Source organism: Chiloscyllium plagiosum, chromosome 41, assembly GCF_004010195.1.
Source record: "Chiloscyllium plagiosum isolate BGI_BamShark_2017 chromosome 41, ASM401019v2, whole genome shotgun sequence".
In the NCBI taxonomy this organism is placed as follows: Eukaryota; Metazoa; Chordata; class Chondrichthyes; order Orectolobiformes; family Hemiscylliidae; genus Chiloscyllium; species Chiloscyllium plagiosum.
In genome coordinates this window covers 12,561,537-12,582,188 of record NC_057750.1, presented here as the reverse complement: position 1 = coordinate 12,582,188, position 20,652 = coordinate 12,561,537, and the positions used below count along the sequence as shown (strand labels likewise).

Below are 20,652 nucleotides of genomic sequence, written 5' to 3'. Positions count from 1 at the left end.
GACCTGCAATCTTCTTCCCAACTCTCCGCCCAACCCCCTCTCCGGCCTATCACCCTCACCCTCACCTCCTCCACCTATCATATTCCCAGCGCCCCTCCCCCAAATTCCCTCCCCCCTACCTTTTATCTCAGCCTGCTTGGTACACCAGCCTCATTCCTGAAGAAGGGCTTATGCCCAAAGCGTCGATTCTCCTGCTCCTCGGATGTTGCCTGGCCTGCTCTGTTTTTCTAGCACCACACTTTTCAACTCTGGTGTCCAGCATCTGCAGTCCTCACTTTTTCCTTATGAGTAGACTGGGACTATACTCATTGGAATTTAGAAGAATGAGGTGGGATCTTATAGAAACATATAAAATTATGGCAAAAATAGAAAAGATACAAACTGGGAGGTTATTTTCCACAGGCAGGTGAAACTAGAATGAGGAGGTACAGCCTCAAAATAAGGGGGAGCAGATTTATGACTGAGTTGAGGAATTCCCTGCTCATCGAAGCAGTGGAGGATACCTCATCAAACGTTTAAAGGCAAAGATTGATTTTTGAACAGTTAGGAATTTGGGGCTATGGCGAGCAGGCAGGTAAATGGAGCTGAGTCCACAAAAGAATCGGCCACAATCTTGTTGAATGGTGGAGCGAGTTTGAGGGGCCAGATGGCCTACGCCTGCTTCTATTTCCTATCTTTTTATATATGTTCTAATGTTCTTATCTGGTGGAATTCCAGATCAGGATTAGTAATCTAGAAGTTGAACTGCAAACAATGTACTATATAAGGGAGGGGTACAAATACCTAGACACTTTGCTCTGGAAGACTGTCACACCTCTTAAAACAAAGTTGTTAGTTTATTTCAGCAGTGAGGGCTAGGATTATGTGACTGTGAATGATGCCGTTAAGGGGACCGAGCAAATAATGGTAGAGAAGCCTCAGATTATGCAATTGTCAACAGATTTGGAGTGCTCTCAGTCTGTGTGGATGTAAGTGAGGTCTGCTCAAGGTGGATGAGTAGTTTGGCGATGGCATCATTGTTAAAGAAGCCATTCAAATAGAGGTGAGCAAAATGGAGCATAGTGGTAGCCAGTACAGTAATTATAGCATCCCTACAGTGCAGATAGAGACTATTTGGCCCATTGATTCTCTGAAGAGCACATCAACCAGACCAACCCTATCCATGCATTTACCATGGCTACTCACACATCCCTGGACACTAATTGGTAATTTTGCTTAGGCTATCCACCTGACTTGTATATCTTTGGACTATCAGGAAATGAGAGCACTTAGAGGAAACCCACAAAGACACAGGGAGAACATGCAAACTCCATACAGACAGTCACTCAAGGCAGGAATCAAACCTGACACCTTGGCACTGTGAGGCAGCAGTACTAACCACTATGCCACCATTCTGCCCATAATTGTGGAAAATTGATGCGCTTTACTGCATTGAAGAGAGTGAGTCCAGAAGATGTGTTACCAACCTCGAGCCAGGGTTCAGAACATCTGTTCAGGGCTGGAGAAAATCTTGGGAATGAAAGGGGAGTGATCCAGTTGTCATGTTCCATAAATATACCAGCAACATAGGTAAGATCGAGAAAGAGGTCCTCCATTGTCAGAATGAGATGCTAGGCACTAAACTCTGTGTCAGATTCAGTGAGAAGATGAGGGTGATCAGATTTGGCTGGATAAGAGGTGATCGACTACAACAGCAGGGTAGGTTTGTGCCATCCTTGTGGTGTCAGGCTTGTTGGTTGGTGTGTTCTCCCTATATCTTTGTGGGTTTCATCTGGGTGCTCTAGTTTCCAGATAGTCCAAAGATGTATAGGTTAGGTAGACTGGCCAAGCAAAATTGCCATGTAGTGCCCAGGAATGTGTAGGCTAGGTGGAGTAGCCATGGTAAATACAGGGATAGGGTTGGTCTGGGAATGTCTATTGGCCCACAGATGAGGGTTGGCTGGGTACAGAAGTTGGGGCATTGGAGGGCGGGGGGAACTATTGGTTATGTGTCAGTTCTGATAGATGGGAAAAGATTTCCGATCCAACAGGGAGAGAAGAGTGTTGGGACCAGCGTGGAGAGTGGGTTGGGTCAGGTCTGACAGGGCAGGGAGACAGTCAGATGTAGCGATGTGTCAAAATGGGCATCAGGTTTGAAGGGCAAGAAAGGATTTGCCTGGTCTGGTAGTGAGTTGGGCAGTGTCAGATAGGGTGATGGGCTGAGAGTGTTGTCAGATCAAGTAGGGATAGGGGAGCAAATCAAGTCCAGCAATAGTGGGTCGTTGCCATGTTTGTCAGACAGATAAGATGTCGGAATAGAAGCAGGCCATTCAACCCACTGAATCCAATCCACCATTCAATGAGATCATGCTCATCTGATAATCTTCAACTCCACTTTCCAACCTTTTGCCTACAAACCTGATTTCCTCCCTTATTAAAAATCTGTCTATTTCATCCTTGAATATACTTTACAATCCAGCCACAACAGAACCCTGTGTAAAGAATTCCACGGATTCAGCCATTAGTTTCCCTAGCACTTTTTTCTCAATCAATAGTTATTTTGTCTCCTCCTTTTGCCCCTTGATTGCTTAGCAATTTTTGGAATGCTATTACTGTGCTCTACTGTGAAAATTGATGCAAAATATTTATTCCATTTTTGTTCCATTTTCTGGTTCCCCATTATTATTTGCCAGGCCTTGTTCTCTCAGGGACCACTCTCGACTCGGGGACCACTGTTCACTTTAGCCTTTCTCTTTCTTTTTATAAATGTAAAGAAGCTCTTGCTGACTATCTTGATATTAGTTACAAGTTTACCCTTAAAGTTCATCTCACTCTTCATTATTTATTTTGGTCACCTTTTGGTAGGTTTAAAAACTCATTGCCACATAGCAATGAGTTCTTTCTTTCAACATTATGCTCTTCTTAACTTCCCTAGTTAACCATGGTTGGCATATCCCCTTCCCAGAATTCTTCTTTCTCACTGAGTTTTAACTTTGCTTGGAGCTATGAACTGATAAACTTCTTTCCTAGAAGTTGTTTTTATGCTGACATAATTTTATTAAAGTTGCCTTCACTTCTCCTGTGGTGTCGTACTGTTCCTTATTCATAACAATACAAGAGAGGTACTCTCAGAAGATCCCTTCTCAGTGTGGTTTTCTAAGGAAAGACCACTTCTCCTTCCATTCAAAGGTTTCCTTCTCTGCCTCCTCCACTGCTCACAATGCTGTCACCATATCTAAGCAAGGACATGTTATTTTCTGAAATACAGACAGAAAATGCTGGAGAAATGCAACAGTTCTGACAGCATCAACTGAAAGTGATTGAATGTGTTATGAGCTGATGAGGAGTGGTGGTTGGTTCCTCTATTTTTAAATCCCCTTTCATTGGTCACAACAAATACTTATTATTCTTTGCTAGGTTGCAGCTTTCACATTTCATGAAGTTTCGTTGAGTGAAAGATAAGGAATTTTACTATCCATTACTCCAAACCAAAATAATAAAAATGTGACATCACACACACATACACAAATAATAAAGTTATAAAGAAGTTGGGGAGCATGGCCAGTACAGATAGGAAGATAAATGCATTTACAGTGTAAAGATCTTAAGAGTCCTTGAGGTGTGAAAATGATCTGCGTTGTGTTATACTGAATATGTGGATTAGGCATGCTCGCATTTCTTCTTATGTAAGGTGCCCAGAGAGGGCTTTCTGATCAGCAGCCTGAAGGAGAAAGATGGCTCAGTAATGTCTTTAATGTCAGATTGTATAACATGAAGTGCACAGAAAGCTTGGTCCCACAGTTGTTTCTGTCCTCTGACATGGAGGTCTGATATGACAAGATGCGGAAGACAGTGGACCTGCCTTTATCTCTGGATGAGGTAACCAAAGTTCTTGCGTCCTTTGAAAAGAATAAAACTCCCGGAAGCGACAGCTTACCGGCTGAGTTGTATTCAGCTCTTGGGACTTGATTGGCGAGGACCTGAGGTATACAACAATATGTTTCTGGCAGATAGTATGTGTAAATTCATGAGGAAAGGTGTCATCACCCTCATCTACAAGTGGAGAGAGGGAGCACATTAGAAATTGGCAACCAATTTCACTGCTGAATGTAGATTACAAAGTTCTGTCTGAAATCAACGCCAATCGGGTCAGATCCGCTCTGTGTTTGTTGATTCATCCCAACCAAACTTGTACTGAAAGTGGCAGTAAGATCTCTAGCAGCCCAGCGATCCTCAGGGATACAATCCCCACATGCAGGGCTTGGACACCTGCCTCATCAGCCAGAGAGGCCTTTGACAGGATATCGCATATGTAGATATGGGTCATATTCTTCCAACTGAGTTTAGGGGAGGAAATCCAAAATTGAATCTGACTTGCTCGACATCAAATTAATTAGTGCAGCCTCAATCAATGGGTGGGAATCAGAAAACTTCAGCTCTGGAATCAGCTCTGGAATCAGGCAAAGCTGCCTACTCTCTGCTGCTTTGTTTGTGTGTTGTATAGAACCTTGTGCTGAGTCCATCAGGAAGGATGTGAGCCGAGAAAGGGTGACTATTCCAGGCAACAGAGGCATGTTAGTCACAGCCTCCCTGTACATGGATAACTTGGTCATTTTCTCCTCTGATCCGCTGTCAGTGCACTCATGCGCATTCGTGAAGAGCTTGAATTGCCTTTGGAAGCTAAGATAAATCAAGGAAAGAGCAAGACCATATTCTACAGAATTTTTTTCTCTAATAAAATGTTTTGCCTCTCGACTTCCATCTACTACTTTATTATATGCATTCAGCTCTATTTCTTTGGCAAAGCTTCAGGTCACCCCTCCTGTAATTTGTTATATTTATTTGATTGCATTTGTGCTGTCTTATAATATTAATGGTCTTATATTAATACAAACTGCTGTTGTATACATTGAATATTTAGTTATCCTCATTATTTCAATTCAGTCTCACCTTTATTGTAACTGTAAGAACCACCAGGTTTTCACCTGACAAACTCTGTTTGGCATAGTATTCTCGATCTTTCACTGTGACCTGAAGAAAAGGAATGCAAGTGAAATAGCATAAACAAAAAAGAAAACAGCAGTGATTTGAAAAATGTGACTATTTCCTGTCTTCTTTTTGAGGCAACAGCGTGTGGAATAAATTACAGCTTTGACAGATTTCTGAAGCAACTTTGCTCTGCATAACAGGTGAGACTATGAGGGGTCGATATTTATTTGTTGTTTTGAATGCAAAATTAGTGCAATAAATAATGAGCTGAATTTCTAGCACTGCGTACAATTTGGGCTTGGATTTTCAGGAGTCAAACTGGATGAGATCTGATTCCAGGATTCCTATCCCTTTTGCATTTTGAGCATTTTTTGCTGATGCAAAATAACAAGTCAGATAGCAAGTCCACATTTAACACTCCCATCTGACACTTCTTGGGTAAATAAATAGAGGCATTGAAAAATCAGGTTATTTCCAGATAATAAAGAAATCAATAAAAAAAACTTTATCACTCCTTTGCAAGCTATGTTTTCTGCCAGGGTTATTATACTCAAGAACGTGGTGCTGGAAAAGCAGAGCAGGACAGGCAACATTCGAGGAGCAGGAGAACTAATGTTTCGGGCATAAGCCCTCCATCCTGATGGGATTCTCCTGCTCTTCGGATGCAGCCTGACCTGCTGTGCCTTTCCAGCACCACACTCTCAACTCTGATCTCTAGCATCTGCAGCCCTTCTTTTCTCCTACAGGGTTATTATGCTGTATATCCTTGGAACTTGTATGAGCCATCATAATGAAGCAATCTGGAAAAGTAGATATCTGAAAATCTGCTCAGCCTCCTTTCTTTGATAAGAGATGTGAAGTGAATTACAGCTTTTTGGCACTAATATATGAATAGGTAGAATCCATTGATATCATTTAAGAGATTATAAAATGAGCAAGTGTTTGTAGCGGATATTTCAAAGTTTCTTTGCCTATTGTGTTGGTTTCAGGAGCATTTCATAATTTGCCATTTCACAACATTTCACTGGTTCTATAGCAGGTACAAAAAGAATGGGCATAAAAGATGCATGAGAGGGCATGGATGCAGCAATCGATACATAAGAGACCACTGACGCATCATAGTAGAAAAGAGGGAATATATAGAGAATTTTGGCGGTTCAGAAGTAAGAGGAGTGCATTGTGTGGGTATGAGGTCTTAAGATTTCAACTGGGTCAATGTCCCAGAAGAAAGAGGAGGGTTTCTAGTTTACTCATCTAACAATCCATCCATCTCCATTGCCACTTAAGGCCTGCAGTGAGCCTGACAGGATTGATATTGATGCTTCCCCTAATTAGAATGAAGAAAACAGTTTCAATATGAGAGATCTCCCAATGAAGATGAGATGAGGAAGAATTCTTCTCTCCAAGGAAAGTTAATCTTTGGAAATCTCTCCCAGACAGAACAATGAAGTTAGGGTAATTGAGCATATTCAATTGTAGAATCCCCTACAATAAGGAAGCAGGCATTTCTGCACATTGAGTCCTCAACGACCCTCTGAAGAGCATGCCACACTGACCTACCCAAACCTACCCCTTACGTAACCCTGTGACCCTGCATTTCCCATGGCTAACCTTACAAGCTTGCACATCCTTGGACACTACGGGGAATTTAGCCAATCCACCAAATCTGCACATCTTTGTACTGTGAGAGGAAACCAGAGCACCCAGAGAAAACACATGCAGACATGGAGAGATGGGGAGAATGTCCGAACATCATAGACAATCACCCAAAGGTGGAATTGAAGCCAGTGCTGGCACTGTGAGGCACCAGTGCGAACCACTAAGCCACTGTGCCACCCAAGGCTGACTTAAATAGATTATTGATCTACTAGGGAATGAAGAACTATGGGGACCAGGCAGGGAAGTGAAGTTAAGGTCACAATCAGATCAACCATAATTTTATTGAATGGCAGCGCTAAATATTTCTAAATGCTCTTATTTATTCTGTTCTTGAGCTGGAAATGTGTGGTTAGTTATCTCAGTTGGCTAGATGACTACAATGTGATACAGAATAAAATCAACAGCATTGGCTCAATCACCAGGTCAGCTGGTCACAGCAGGGTCACAGCTGGTCACCAGGTCATGGATACCTGCCTCCTCACTTTACCCACCCTTTGGAGTGGTTACCTTCAAGCTAGAGATAATCAATTCTCTCTCTCTCTAATTGTGAAAGACACCAGTAGTCCTTTGTGGACTATTTTTTCCCTATTCATGTCGATCATGGCTCAAGAAATGCACCTCACTTTAACTTGCCAACTTTTGCACACCCTTGTTTTTGAGTTATTAAGTGATTGGCATATAGAGACAACCAGTAAAGAGGAATTCATTGATTTAGGAGGTAAGATTATGTCACCCTCAGTTGATGTGAAGTCGCTTTTTCAATAGAACTGGTATTTGTGAATCATTCTATTTCATGTCAAAACATCTTTCATTCCAAATCAAGACTTACCATCAGATTATTGGTGGGGGGTTTTACAACTATTGTCCATGACATGACCTCTGCATCACTTGCTCCCCACCAAACCCTCAACACCCAAACACCCCCTGTCTTCTCATCTCTCCAATGCAGACTATTGCAAGTTGCTAATTGTAAAATGAATGACTGGTACAAACTATAAAACTTTTTTTTAATGCATCCATATTTCAATTAAGATGAAAATGGGAAGAAGAAGATGTAAAAGTGTCTGCTGGATTTCTATAAACCACATTTTATCTGACAGTAAAACTTAAAATTAATTCTATCACTGAATATGGCAATGACTCCATTGAGTATTAACTAAATTGTCCCCTATTATCTTTTATGTCTCAATACACTAAACATACCTTATACATTAGGCTGCCTCGATGTACTATTTCCTTCCTCTCTAGATTTACCAGAATATATTGTGGGGAGGAAACATGTGTTGCCATCCATACCTGATTGATATCATATTCAACACTAGGTTTTCCTATAACACAGAACATAAATTGTTAACAGTGTGCCCAATCTTGACTTAACAAAAATATCTCCCATTCATAGTTTAGGAGAAGATCTTGTCACATTACAAAACTTTACTTAGAAAAGCAGTGCTAAATCTATCTGCTATAGGTTTCCTATGCTTTGTTACATTCTAATGTCAGGTCTATTGTTAACTCTGTCTCGATAGGTTTTACAGGTTCATCATTACAGCTCAAATATTATAGTCCATACTTCTGCACATAAAATCCAGTATTCCATAGACTAAGAGTGGCTCTGTACACCAGTACCGACCAAGCTGGCTGTGTCTTAAAGAATTACAAAAATTATTGAGAGTTGAGATAGCATTCTGTTAAATATAAGCCTCACTTTCTCCAAGACCAATACATTTTTCTATGTAGTGGTGTGGTGTCCAAAACTGCTCATAGTACATGAGGTGCTGCCTAAACAGCACATTTTGTATTGGTGAATTATGACTGCCATCTCTCCACCGATTCTACTTCTCTAGTTATAAAATCCCGTATTATATTGATCTTTCTGATTATTTTCAGTGCCTATTCAAAATATTTTAATAATCCACGCACCTGAACCTCCAAATGCTATTGACACCCACTCTTTCTAAACCCACTTACAAATGACCCAGGTAACTTTGGTCCAAAGTGAATTACCTCATACTTGCCTACATTAAAATTTATTTGCTCGAGTTTGTACATTCATGTGACCAATCAATATCTTTTTATAGCTGATAAATATGGAGAATAATTGAAGCCTCATATTCATATGGTCACTAGTAGTCATAATGTTTAATTGATGGGGAGGCAATGACTTTGTGGTATTATCGCTGATCTGTTAATCCAGAAACTCTGGTATTGTGGCAGGGAACCAGATTTGGATTCTGCCATGGAATTTTAAAAATAACACATGACCAGGATGTAGTCCAACAGGTTATTTGGAAGCACTAGCTTTTTGAGCGCTGCTCCTTCATCTGGTGACACAACCACCTGATGAAGAGGCAGCGTTCTGAAAGCTAGTGTTTCCAGATAAATCTGTTGGTCTATAACCTAGTCTATAGTTAATGGTATTTAAGGAAGGTCTGGGCAAATGTGATTCCAGACCCATAGTAATGTGGCTGATTCTTAACTGCCCTCTGGGCAAATGGGGATGGACAACAATTGATGGGCTAGCCAGCAAAGATCTTATCCTGTGAATGAATAATCTGCCAACTGGAGTTCCAGCCTTACTTAGCCAGTGTTCCAACAAGGTTAATCAGCCTCCTTCAATTTCAAGGAACATAACGAACTAAAAGTCTTTGAATACTTTTTGGAAGTTCTTATATGTAACATCCACAGACATCCCACTACCCAACACTATAACCACCTCATTAAAAATTCAATCAGATTTGTCAGGCAGACCTGTCCTTCACAAAGCAATGCTGGCTTTCTTTGATCAGTTGGGTAATGATGCTGTGGACTTAAGAGGTTATTTTGTCCTGGTATTTTAGAAGAGAGGTTTTGAGGCAGAGGTGTCAGGCAGTATACCATCAACCACTAGAGTAAACAGCTCATGAGGCCTTGGGGTTTCTTTGAAATTGGAACAATAGAAACAGCCTGAATGGGTGGGGTCAAGCTCTCACAGCAACAGGATTTTTAGTTTCTTTTCAGCAGCAGAAACTGCAATTGTCTCAGCAGTGTTGGAAGTCAGTGAATCTCTCCCAGCTGCTACATGCCCTGAGTTTTCTCTGGATGTTTTTTCTTCTAGACTGCTGGACCCATCAATGAACTTGAAAAGCCAGAGATAAATTAGTGTAACAGGTTGGGAGGAATCCTAAGGAATTTCTATTACCCCCTCTTCTGTCAGCAATAACTCCTCAATATTTCAATGTGTAGACTGCAAAGTTGGCCTCAAATTCTGGAACACTCTGTATGACAACATTGAGCCAGAAAAAGTAACAAAATGTGTTTCTGTTCTTGGCAGACCAATGCCTTATAAGGGTCAGTAGACATGCTCAGCTGCCCATTATACATTTTCCATCATGAACTTTATTCATCACCGGTCAACCATGACTCTTACCCACATGGGGCTATTTCCATGATTTGTATATCTAACTTTGTCCAATGTATCAAAGTGTCTCTCTCACTTGGCGGAGGCTTGTATCTGGCATTGGTGTTCCTGATGACACTTGGTCCTTCTCACCAGATTCAGTATGATCAGACTTAAGCTGGTGCAGAGTCTTCTACCCATTAGTAATTCGGCTGGTGCATGAGGGGTGATCCCATAATCAAATAAGAAGCATGACAACTAGGTATCTAGTGAGGCTGCAGACTGTGTCTTCAAACCAGACTTCAAATTTTGGCCTGCTCCTTCTGTCAGACCATTGGATGATGGGTAGTATAGAGCTGTCCTTACATGTCAAATCCCATTCAGCTTTTGGAAATATCCAAATTCCCTGCTGGCAAACGATGGCCCTTTTTCTGTGACCAACACTTCTAAGACTCCGTGTATTGAAAACACCTAAAATGACTTAGAACACTGAACCCATAAAATAACCTGCATAGTCGATGTGCAACTAAATCCAAAGTTTACCCAACGATTCCCACGAATGTGAGAGAACTGCTGGTGGTAATCTTTGTCTTTGTTGGTACTCTGGCCACCAAAGCAGTTATGTCTGCATTCAGGCCTCGCCACCAGACATAATTTCTTGCCAATATTTTCATTTTGGAGACCCCTGGTGGAGTTCAGCCAGTTTTTGGCACTGACCTTTGCTCCGAACAATCACCTTTGCTCCCCATAACAATGTGTTGTCCTCTACTGTAAACTGGTGTCTCCAGGCCCAGCAATCATGTCAGCCCTTTGGTTTCCCCCATCACCACCAGCTGTTTCATTTTGAAAAGACTAGATCATTTTGCATCTAACATCTGATATAGTCAGCTGTGACTGGGAGCATTTCCAGAAAACTTAATACCATTCCAGACTCTTCCAGTGAAATACTGCCAGTGGTGTATCTGCCAGTGGGAGGCAGCTCAATGCATCCGCATTCGCTATTGGCCTCCTGTCAAGTGTTCTCAATTTGTAATTATAAGATTTAGTATTAGTGACCACTGCTGAATGTGGCCCAAAGCTATGGGCAGCATCATCTTTTCCATTTAAGCAGGCCAAGTAAGGGTGTGTGGTCAGTGATTACCACAAATTTACATCTATAAAAGGTAGTGGTGGAACTTCCTGACTACAAATGTGTTCATTAAACCTTCTTTCTCCATCTGGGTGTATTCATGCTTTGCAATCACCAAATTCCTGGATGCATATGCTATTTGGCATTCATCTGCATTGGACTACCTATGACCTAATACCACCCTGATGTTATACGGGGAGGATTTGCATGAAAATACCAGATCTTTCTTGGGATCGTAGTGTGCCCAACATCTTAGAGGATAGCTATTTTTCACTTCATTGTCTATTTCCAAGGATGATCCTTTCTTAGGAGTTGATGCAACGATGCCTGGATGAAAACCAGGCTTTTCTCCAATTCATAATAACTTACCAGCCCAGAAAATGACCTAAGCTCCTGGAGAGAAATGGGAGCCATGGCAGCTTTGATCCCTCTCATTTTATCTTTCAATGGGTGTAAGCCAGTCTTGTCAACTCTGTAGCCCAAACTGATCACTTGGGGGACCTGGAGCACACATTTTTCCTTCTTAGATGTATGCCCATCTTGGAAAAACACCTAAGGTCTATATCTAAGTTCTCTAAGTATTCCTTATTAGTTTTCCTTGTTATTACAATGTCATGTAAGCAAATGGCAACCTGAGGTAGACATCACAAAATGTTCCCCATCATCCGCTGAAAAAGTGAACAAGCTGATACCCCAAATAGCAGTCTCATATATTGGTACAAGCCCTTATGAGTATTAATTAGAGTATACTTCTAGGAATCCTCATCTAAACATAATTGCAAGTAAGCACTGCTCATGAAGCTTTGCGAAGGACAGTCTTCGTGTCAGCTTTGCATGTAAATCCTCTGGTTGCGAAACTGGATAAATACCCACAAAGGCAAACCGACCTGTCAGACTTCACAATCATTAAGACTGGTGCTGTCAAAGACGTGAAGCGGTGAGTGCTGGTGTTCCCTTCTCAGGTCTTGGCATTTAGTTGGTTTAAATGGGGTGTGCCTTTTGTAATAATGGTTATTTCAGTCACTGAGAGTTTCCTCAGGGTGGAAGAAGTCACTTTGGGAGTTTTACAAAAAGTGTGCAAGGCAAAACCTTTGGAATTGGCAGATAAGCTGGAATTGGGGTTGCATTGTGCGAAAAGGGAGGCAACTGCAGCAATAACTCAACATTTACCAGAAACGTCATCAGAATCTTTGGAAAAGGCTAAAAATCAATTGCAAATCAAGTAGGTTTAATTAGAGGCAAACAAACAAAAGAAAAGGAAATGAAATAGTTTGAATTACAATTGAAAGCAGAAGAAAAGCAATAAAAGAAAACAGCTTGAGGAGAAGAAAGAGAAAAGGAAAGGAAGGCTCTAGCAGAAAAAAGGGAGAGAGAGTTTTTGAACTTTAGAGTTTGGAACTGAAAACTCAAACTCGATTTAAAATGGCGGAGGTGGAAAGGCAGAGGTAGTGATGAGGACAGTGATGGAGAGCAATCCCATTGTAGCCGAAGGCTGGTGAGAATCTGTTTAAATATGTCCAAGCATTGCCTGAATACTTAGAAGGATGTAGAAGCCTTTTTCATTTCATTTGAGAAAGTAGCTAAACAAATGAAATGGTCACTGACCGTGTGGATATTATTGATCCAAACAAAGTTGACACAAAGAGTTAGAGAGGTATTTGCATCACCATCAGAAGAGGTATCTGGGAAGTATGTTGAGGTTTAAAAAGCCACTTTAAGTGCATGCGAGCGAGTATCAAAAATCTACAGACAATGTTTTAGGAATCTAAGGAAGGAACCTGGTCAAACACACAGACAGTTTGAAAGGATCAAACAAAGTAATTTTGACAGGTAGATAAAAGCAATGAAAATAGATCCAACATATGACACTCTTAAAGAGACAATTATTTTGGAGGAGTTCAAAAATTCACTTCCTGAAGTAGTGAGAACTCATGTAGAACAACAGAGTTAAAACTGCAAAATTAGCAACAGAAATAGTGGATGATTATAAGTTGGTTCATAAATCAAAGTTTGGATTCTGACATCAATTTTAATCTGTGAGGAATAGAAATTGGAGAAAAGAGAAATCCTCAGGTGGTAAGGGGAAAAGAGATCTCATCGAAGATAAAAATAGTTTGCTACAGGGTAAAAAGGAAACCCACGAGGGGTGACGAGAAGTAAAAAAGCTCAGGTGTTTTCACTGTAATAAAATAGGCCACGCAAAGTTGCAGTTTTGGAGGTTTAGAAAAGCACTGGGAAAACAGATATGGGAAAACAGGATAGAACATAAAACATAGAAAAGTACAGCACAGAACAGGCCCTTTGGCCCACAATGTTGTACCGAGGATTAATCCTAATGTAAAATAAAATAACTTAACCTATGTACCCCTCAATTCACTGCTATCCATGTGCATGTCAAGCTGTCACTTAAACGTCCCTAATGACCCTGCTAACTCTAGGCTCTGGATAAGCCAGTGATTTTTGTTGAAGTGGTAAAAGAAAGCGCAGTGGAAGCTAAAAAGCAGCAAAAGAATGTACAGTTTGGTCAAGAATTGGTTGAGAAGAAACTGCCAGATCTCTTTAAAGAATTTACTTGCATAGATAACATGTACTCAAGTATGCCAGGAGGAGCAAGTTAAAACAAAATTAAGAGATACGGGAGCAAGTCAATCTTTGATGGTGAGAGATGAAGAGACATGTAATTCAGGAATGGGCGGCATGGTGGCACAGTTGTTAGCACTGCTGCCTCACAGCGCCAGAGACCCGGGTTCAATTCCCGACTCAGGCGACTGACTGTGTGGAGTTTGCACGTTCTCCCCGTGTCTGCGTGGGTTTCCTCCGGTTTCCTCCCACAGTCCAAAGATATGCAGGTCAGGTGAATTGGCCATGCTAAATTGCCCGTAGTGTTAGGTAAGGGGTAAATGTAGGGGTATGGGTGGGTTGCGCTTCGGCAGGGCAGTGTGGACTTGTTGGGCCGAAGGGCCTGTTTCCACATTGTAAGTAATCTAATCTACTGAGAGAAAATGGAATAATACATGGAATTCGTGGTGAGAAGAAGTTCTATGATATAAAGTGAAATTGGAGAATCTGGTGAAAAGTGGTGAAGTGGTGGTAGGAGTACTGGAAAATCCTCAGTTCCAGAAAAACAGTTAATCTTTGCTAATGATATAGCTGGACCAAGTGATGCCTACTGTGATTGAAAAGCCAGTAGAAATTCAGAAAACGTAAGTACTTCAGAATGTATATCCTGGGATTCTTCCTGACTGTGTAGTAAAAAGGTGATAAAGCCATAAGTTGAAACAGGAGGAGAAATCAAGGAGCAAAAATAAGCAAGTTGAAGTTCAATTATGAGAAACTTTATTTGGTCACATAATTGGGCAAAAATAAGAACAGGTGGAGAACAAAGTCGATATTTTTAGTCCAGAGACGTTCACTGAACATAACAGAACAATTTTTATTTTTATTCATTCATGGGATGTCGGCATTACTGGCTGGCCAACATTTATTACCCGTCCCTAGGTGCCTTTGAACCAAATGATTTGCTAGGCCATTTCACATGGCAGTTGAGAGTCAACCACATTGCTGTGGGTCTGAAGTCACATGTAGGCCAGATTAAGTGAGGATGGCAGATTTCCCTCCCTGAAGGACTTTAGTGCAGCAGATGGGTTTTCCAACAATCGGAAATGATTTCATGCTCATCAGTAGATTCTTAATTCCAAATTATTCTTGAATTCAAATTCCACCATCTACCAGGGTGAGATGTGTACCCGGGTCCCCAGATAAAAAACTAAAGCAGTTGTATCAAAACGCATACACAGAAGAATTTTAGCTTGTCCCAGAATATTACTTGATGAGGAAATGGAGACCATCACATACGGGCAGAAGTTCATCACAACTGGTGTTTTATAGAAAGGAGATGTTGCGGATGGCATATGAATTATCAGTAGAAGGTCATTTGGGAGTAAGGGTCTTAATTGATTGTGCAAGATCCCAACCTAAAATGTGTGACTCCAGACCCACAGCAATGTGACCCACTCTCAACTGCCCTCTGAAATGGCCTAGCATTTCTCCTGTCTCAAGCTGTGGCTTTGTTCAAGACCCACATCACTCTCTGGGTGAAAAAGATTTTGGTTCACATTTAAATCTCTGGCCCATTAACATAAATTTATATCCCCAGTTATTGATGCCTGCAGTAAGGGGAAAAGTTCTTATCAGTCTATCCAATCGATGTTCCTCAGAATTTGATATATCTCAATCATGTCCACTCTCAAGCTCCTCTGTTTCAAGGAAAACAACTCTAATCTGTCCAATCTCTCTTCATAATTAAAACTCCCAAGCCCAGACAACATCCCGGCAAATGTCCTCTGTATTCTCCCCAGTGGAATGACATCCATTCTATAATGAGGATTCCAGAACTTCACACAATACTATAGATGCGGCCTAACCAATGTTTTATATAATTCCAGCAAAACCTACTCTTAAAACTGTATACCTTGGCTAATAAAGGCAAGTATCCCTTCTTTATGTACCTGTCCCACTATCTTAAGGGACTGGTGGACATTCACATCAAGGTCCCTCTCATCTTCAGTCCCTCCCAGGATATTACTTTTCATCATGTATTCCATTGCATTGCTTGTTCTGTCCAAGTGCATCACCTCATATCTGTAGAGTTTGCTCATCTCCCACATGAGAGCACGTAACAGGTCAGACAGCCAGAAACACAACAAAGCAAGCATTCTTAGAGTGCAAATGAAGATTTATTTACAAAAGTACAAGCATATTGACAATTATGTGTCCAGCGGTACCATTTATGTGCCTTCAGTAGTGTTAAAGTACCTATTTGGGACAGCTCAGGGAATCCCTGATGGACTTGACCAGTAAGCCTCTCTTGGTTCATCCCAGAGATCATATTCTGTGGTAGTTTGGAATATAAAACTCTTACAGACAGTTTAGTTTAAATGATTACCTTTATTTACCAATAGCATCAATGTAACACTATAAAATAGAAACCTACAAGCCCGGCTTGAGCTAAGGTTCTAAAACAAGCTGTCTTTAGACAGGATTTGGTATTAAAATTACAAAAACACCACATGTTCTTAATCAGATAAGCAGCAATAAATGGCAAAACTTTGCAGAGGAAGAGAAACTCATTGACAGTTCTGAGTACACTTGACTAATTAAGCTACAGGCACATCAAAGTGGGAAATCTTGATCAAGCCAGGCTTCCAATGGCCGACTGCTTTGGCTACATAACCTTCCTTTTCAACAGGACATCATTACGAGGGACTAGTCTAAACTATGTGGAAAAGGTCATGAGGTAACCTCGCTCATCTAACATGGCCAGTATCACTGTCCTACAAAATGGTTTTTTCTTTTAAAATCATCTTAGATTCCCAGAATGCAAACTAAATTCATAACTTTCCCGGATCTCAAGCTCCAGGGAACAACGCACAAACATTCAATCCATGACAAGCCAGTGTTCACTCAAATCAGACCACAAAGAGTTAATCTTTCCACTCTCTCGCACAGTGTCCCTTGAACCCTTCAGTCAGTGAATGTAATTTACTGAAGAATGTTTTCTCTCTCTCACTCACACATGAACATCTTCCAACGTCCTTACTTTGTCAGTTTCAGCCTTTGTGTTTTCCTAGCCTCTAAGGGTAATAAGACATTCACATTCCAGAAAAGTCAAGATGAGGGAGATGAGCTTCATAATTCAAATCTGCTCAAAGTGGTACACATGAAAATGTATCAGGATTATTCCAATACGTGCATATTCCACTCAGCTTATTAAATTACAAGTTATTTTCCTATTGAGTATGAGTTTCGTGAAGAGTCTTTGATATAACCAGAATTTTTAGTTATCCGACGCCCTACTGTGAAATATGTGCAATCTTCCACCCCCGGCGTGAGAAGGAAGTACTGCCACACATTTGACAAGTGAACAAATGATTATTTACACCAATCAACTGACATTAAGAACAGACGTCCCCAATTCTTCTGAACAAATGCACCCCCCCCCCCCCCCCCGTCAAGTGCTTTCCCGCATCTCCTGTAGCAAACGTGTCATACATAAGGCTACAAACTTTCTCAGTAGGCATGGTAACCCTACATTTGCTGGTCAGCTGCAATGTGAAAGAAACAATTGTAGCTTGCCCTATTGAAAGCTCAATTAGTTGGATAGTGACGTAATTGTTCAAAGGTCACTGGGCCAACTTAGTTGATTTCTGTGTTTTCTAAAGGAATGTGTATTTAAATAAAGTGTTGTAACTCAGCAGGAGATGTTGTGAACTAGTGACTGAGTATGCCTAAGTCAGTTCTGTTAAAACCAGGACACCAGATGGAATCACTGAAACATTTGTCAGTCAGTAAAACGAAGTGCAGTTGGCCACAGGGTAATGGTACATAAACATCATATGTTAACGGGACAAAAGCAAAAGCTGATAGCAAAAGAAAATAGCCTATATGAGTATCCATAAGCAGGTTGCTCTGGGGCTAAAGTTCATTAAAATTGAGAAATAAGTCTCCTTCTAGATAAAACAAGCACATGTCCTAATGGGTAAAAGGCCAACCAATCATGGTAGACATGACACATTTGTGATATTTGCCAATGGTCAACTGATCAATCATTGAAGACTGGACAGTATCTAAAATTGATTATGTTGGCTACATACATGGAAACGAGTCGAAGAAAGTCTGCCTCAGAGCGATAGCTAGCAAGTGGAGGTTGAGACAGAGAAAGCTGATTACCTATTTCGGACTGATCCTCGTCAAATACACATAAATCAGGCTGCTTGTAATTGTAAACACTCTGCAGAAAGCTTATGATGTATTGCTATTGGTGGAATATTTTGCAGTGCACCCTGGTTCAATAAAGGGAACCAGTGCACCAGGGTGCACTGGTTCCCTTTATTGGGACTGCTTTGGGTTATTGCTTTCCAGACTAAACCCAACAGACAAGGGAAAGTAGGAATAAAAGCTTACAAGCAATTTCTTCTTACTGTTGCTCTTCCTATGTCTCAAAGCATTCCCGATTTCTATTGCTGAGGTGGAGGCAGCCTGCTCTCTAGATAGCCCTGCTGACAGGGAAGGCTTGGGCGATCGTCTCTGGGACTGCTTGAGTCCAGAGGGCCCAGGTCTGTTGACAGAGACCTGCTAAGATGCAGGATTGTCCTCCTCAGGTAGTACTTGTTTAGACTTTGGCTGAGGGAAGGATGTGCCTATGTTGTTGAGTAAGTTTCTGAGAGCCCTGTGTGTGGTTTCTCTTGGCAATGGCCAGCTACTGGCACCATCCTATTTCCCTGAGAACAAGGGACACCTGGAATGAGGTTGAGGTCTCCCATCCCCTTTTGCCTTACCACTGATGCTGAACACCTATGGCTAGAGCTACAGAGTGCAAATCCATGTACATATCCAGCAGACTAGGAGAAAGTGAGGCCTGCAGATGCTGGAGATCAGAGTCGAAAAGTGTGGCACTGGTAAAGCACAGTAGGTCAGGCAGCATCCAAGGAGCAGGAGAATCGATGTTTCAGGTATAAGCCTTTCCTCAGCTCTAATGAAGGGCTTATGCCTGAAGTGTTCATTCTCCTGCTCCTCGGATGCTGCTTGTCCTACTGTGTTTTTCCAGTGCCACACTTTTCGACATATCCAGCAGACACTGAGTATCCTGAATCTGGATCTCCAAGGCAGTTACCAACCTGTCCATGGAGATGGCCAGAGGCATGCATGCCAGGTTCAGCACAGAAGTGGCAACCTTGGTAAACTTTGCTATCCTTCAACCCAGGTTGTTACGTGCCTCTAACGTACCTTCCTGTCTATCTGCAGCGAGAGTTTATGCATTTTGATAAAATCATTAATAGCTAAAGTCATGGGATTTTCTTCTGCTGTGGCTGAGTGCCAGTTCTCCAATAGTCTCTGAGTGTCAAAGACATGAGGCATTTCTTTCTCAACCAGCTGCAAATGTATCAGTGATTCTGCTCTTAAGTCTAATCTAGATAGAGTACATAATTTCAAATGTTTCAAGCCAGAAACTTCCCCTCACTCCACCATTAAAACAAAGGTCATGGCCCAGAAAGGCAAATTATCTTCCCACTTTGAGGGCAGTGACTTAGAAGTGCTGATGGGTGGGTGGGTGGTAGAGTGGAGGGCAGGTCTTTTTCAGCAGACCACTGAAAGAGGCCATGCCACCATACAGTCCCAGCCTGGACATATACAGTGGATCACGTCACTCCTGCATCCCAGCTTAAAAAGAATGCACAGCAGTGTTGCCTGAAGATTGATGGATTTTCTGTTCAATGCAAGATATGGACTATTATCATCTTCATGCTATCTCACAATCACAGTGCCACAACACATTCTAATTCTACCATTGCACATGCATGTCACCAAGGCTCATGACTACAACTATTACACGCATTATGGCCACAGCATGGCTCGCAATCATTTCATCCACCCTAACTATTAACCATTTCTGCTGTCTGTGCTTCCTACTCACTGACATGGGGATCACTCCAACACCTCTGCTGCTCTTGTATCACCACTAACTGCTATTCCAGCCAGGTTCATCATCCTGAATCCGCCCTTTGTCTTACTATAGAGCCATCAGGCTCCTCAGTCTTAATACGAGAAAATCTTTAGAATTGCTCACAAGGGGATGGGGAGTGTTCCTTGGACATTAACATTAGCAGCACTTAGCAAAGCTCCAATAGAAAGACTGCAGCACCAGAGATACTCAGATCCACCTATACCTCTGAGGAGGACGGCACTAAATCCTCAGAGGATGCACCAGCAAGGCTTTTACCTGCAACCTCCACCAACTCAGAGATTTCACCCTTCTAAGTACTCTACCTAGATTAGACGTGGAGCACAATCACAGACACATGCTTGCAGCTGGTTGAGGAAGAAATGCCTCATGTCTTTGACACTCAAAGGACTATTAGAGAACTGACAGTCACTCAGCCCAAGTCAGAAGATGGTCCCATTATTTCAGCCATTAATTATTTTATCAAAATGTACAAACTTCATCTGCAGAAGAACAGGTGGATTTGTCAGAGGCACATGGTAACTTCAATTGAAGGATGGCAAGTCCACCAAGGCTACCACTACTGTGCTGAACCTGACATGCATGGCTCTGGCTATCTCCATGGATAGGTTGGTAACTGGTCTAGGATACTCAGTTTCTGCTGGATATGTGACAGATCTGCACTCCATTGTTCTAGCCACAGGTGCTCAGCAATGATGGCAAGGTAAAAGAGGACAGTGGACCTCGACCTCATTGCAGGTGCCCCTTACTCTCATGGAAATAGGGTGCCAGCAGACAGTCATAGTAAGGAGGAACAACACATAGGACCCCCACCAGATAGGCACCTCATTCCTCCAACCTATGAGGCCAAAGCCTAAAGACACTCCAACCTAAGGAGGACAATCCTGCATCTGACCAGGACCTTGTCCAACAGACTTGAACCCGCAACACCCAAGCAGCCCCAGGGACAACCACCTAATCCTTCCCTGTCAGCAGGGCTACCTAAAAAACACTTCCTCC

The 20,652-nt window shown here is 41.7% G+C and overlaps 1 protein-coding gene across 1 annotated transcript in view; it reads right to left on the bottom strand.

Annotated features, from left to right (window-relative positions):
• Window positions 1–20,652, bottom strand: part of LOC122542706 (cation channel sperm-associated protein subunit gamma-like) — a 216,295-nt gene that overhangs the window by 60,159 nt on the left and 135,484 nt on the right. The window contains exons 15-16 of the mRNA XM_043680685.1: window positions 7,831–7,955; window positions 4,930–5,010 (exon numbers count right to left, since the gene is read on the bottom strand). Coding sequence (XP_043536620.1) covers window positions 4,930–5,010; window positions 7,831–7,955 — 206 coding nt within the window. The remainder of the gene's footprint in view (window positions 1–4,929; window positions 5,011–7,830; window positions 7,956–20,652) is intronic.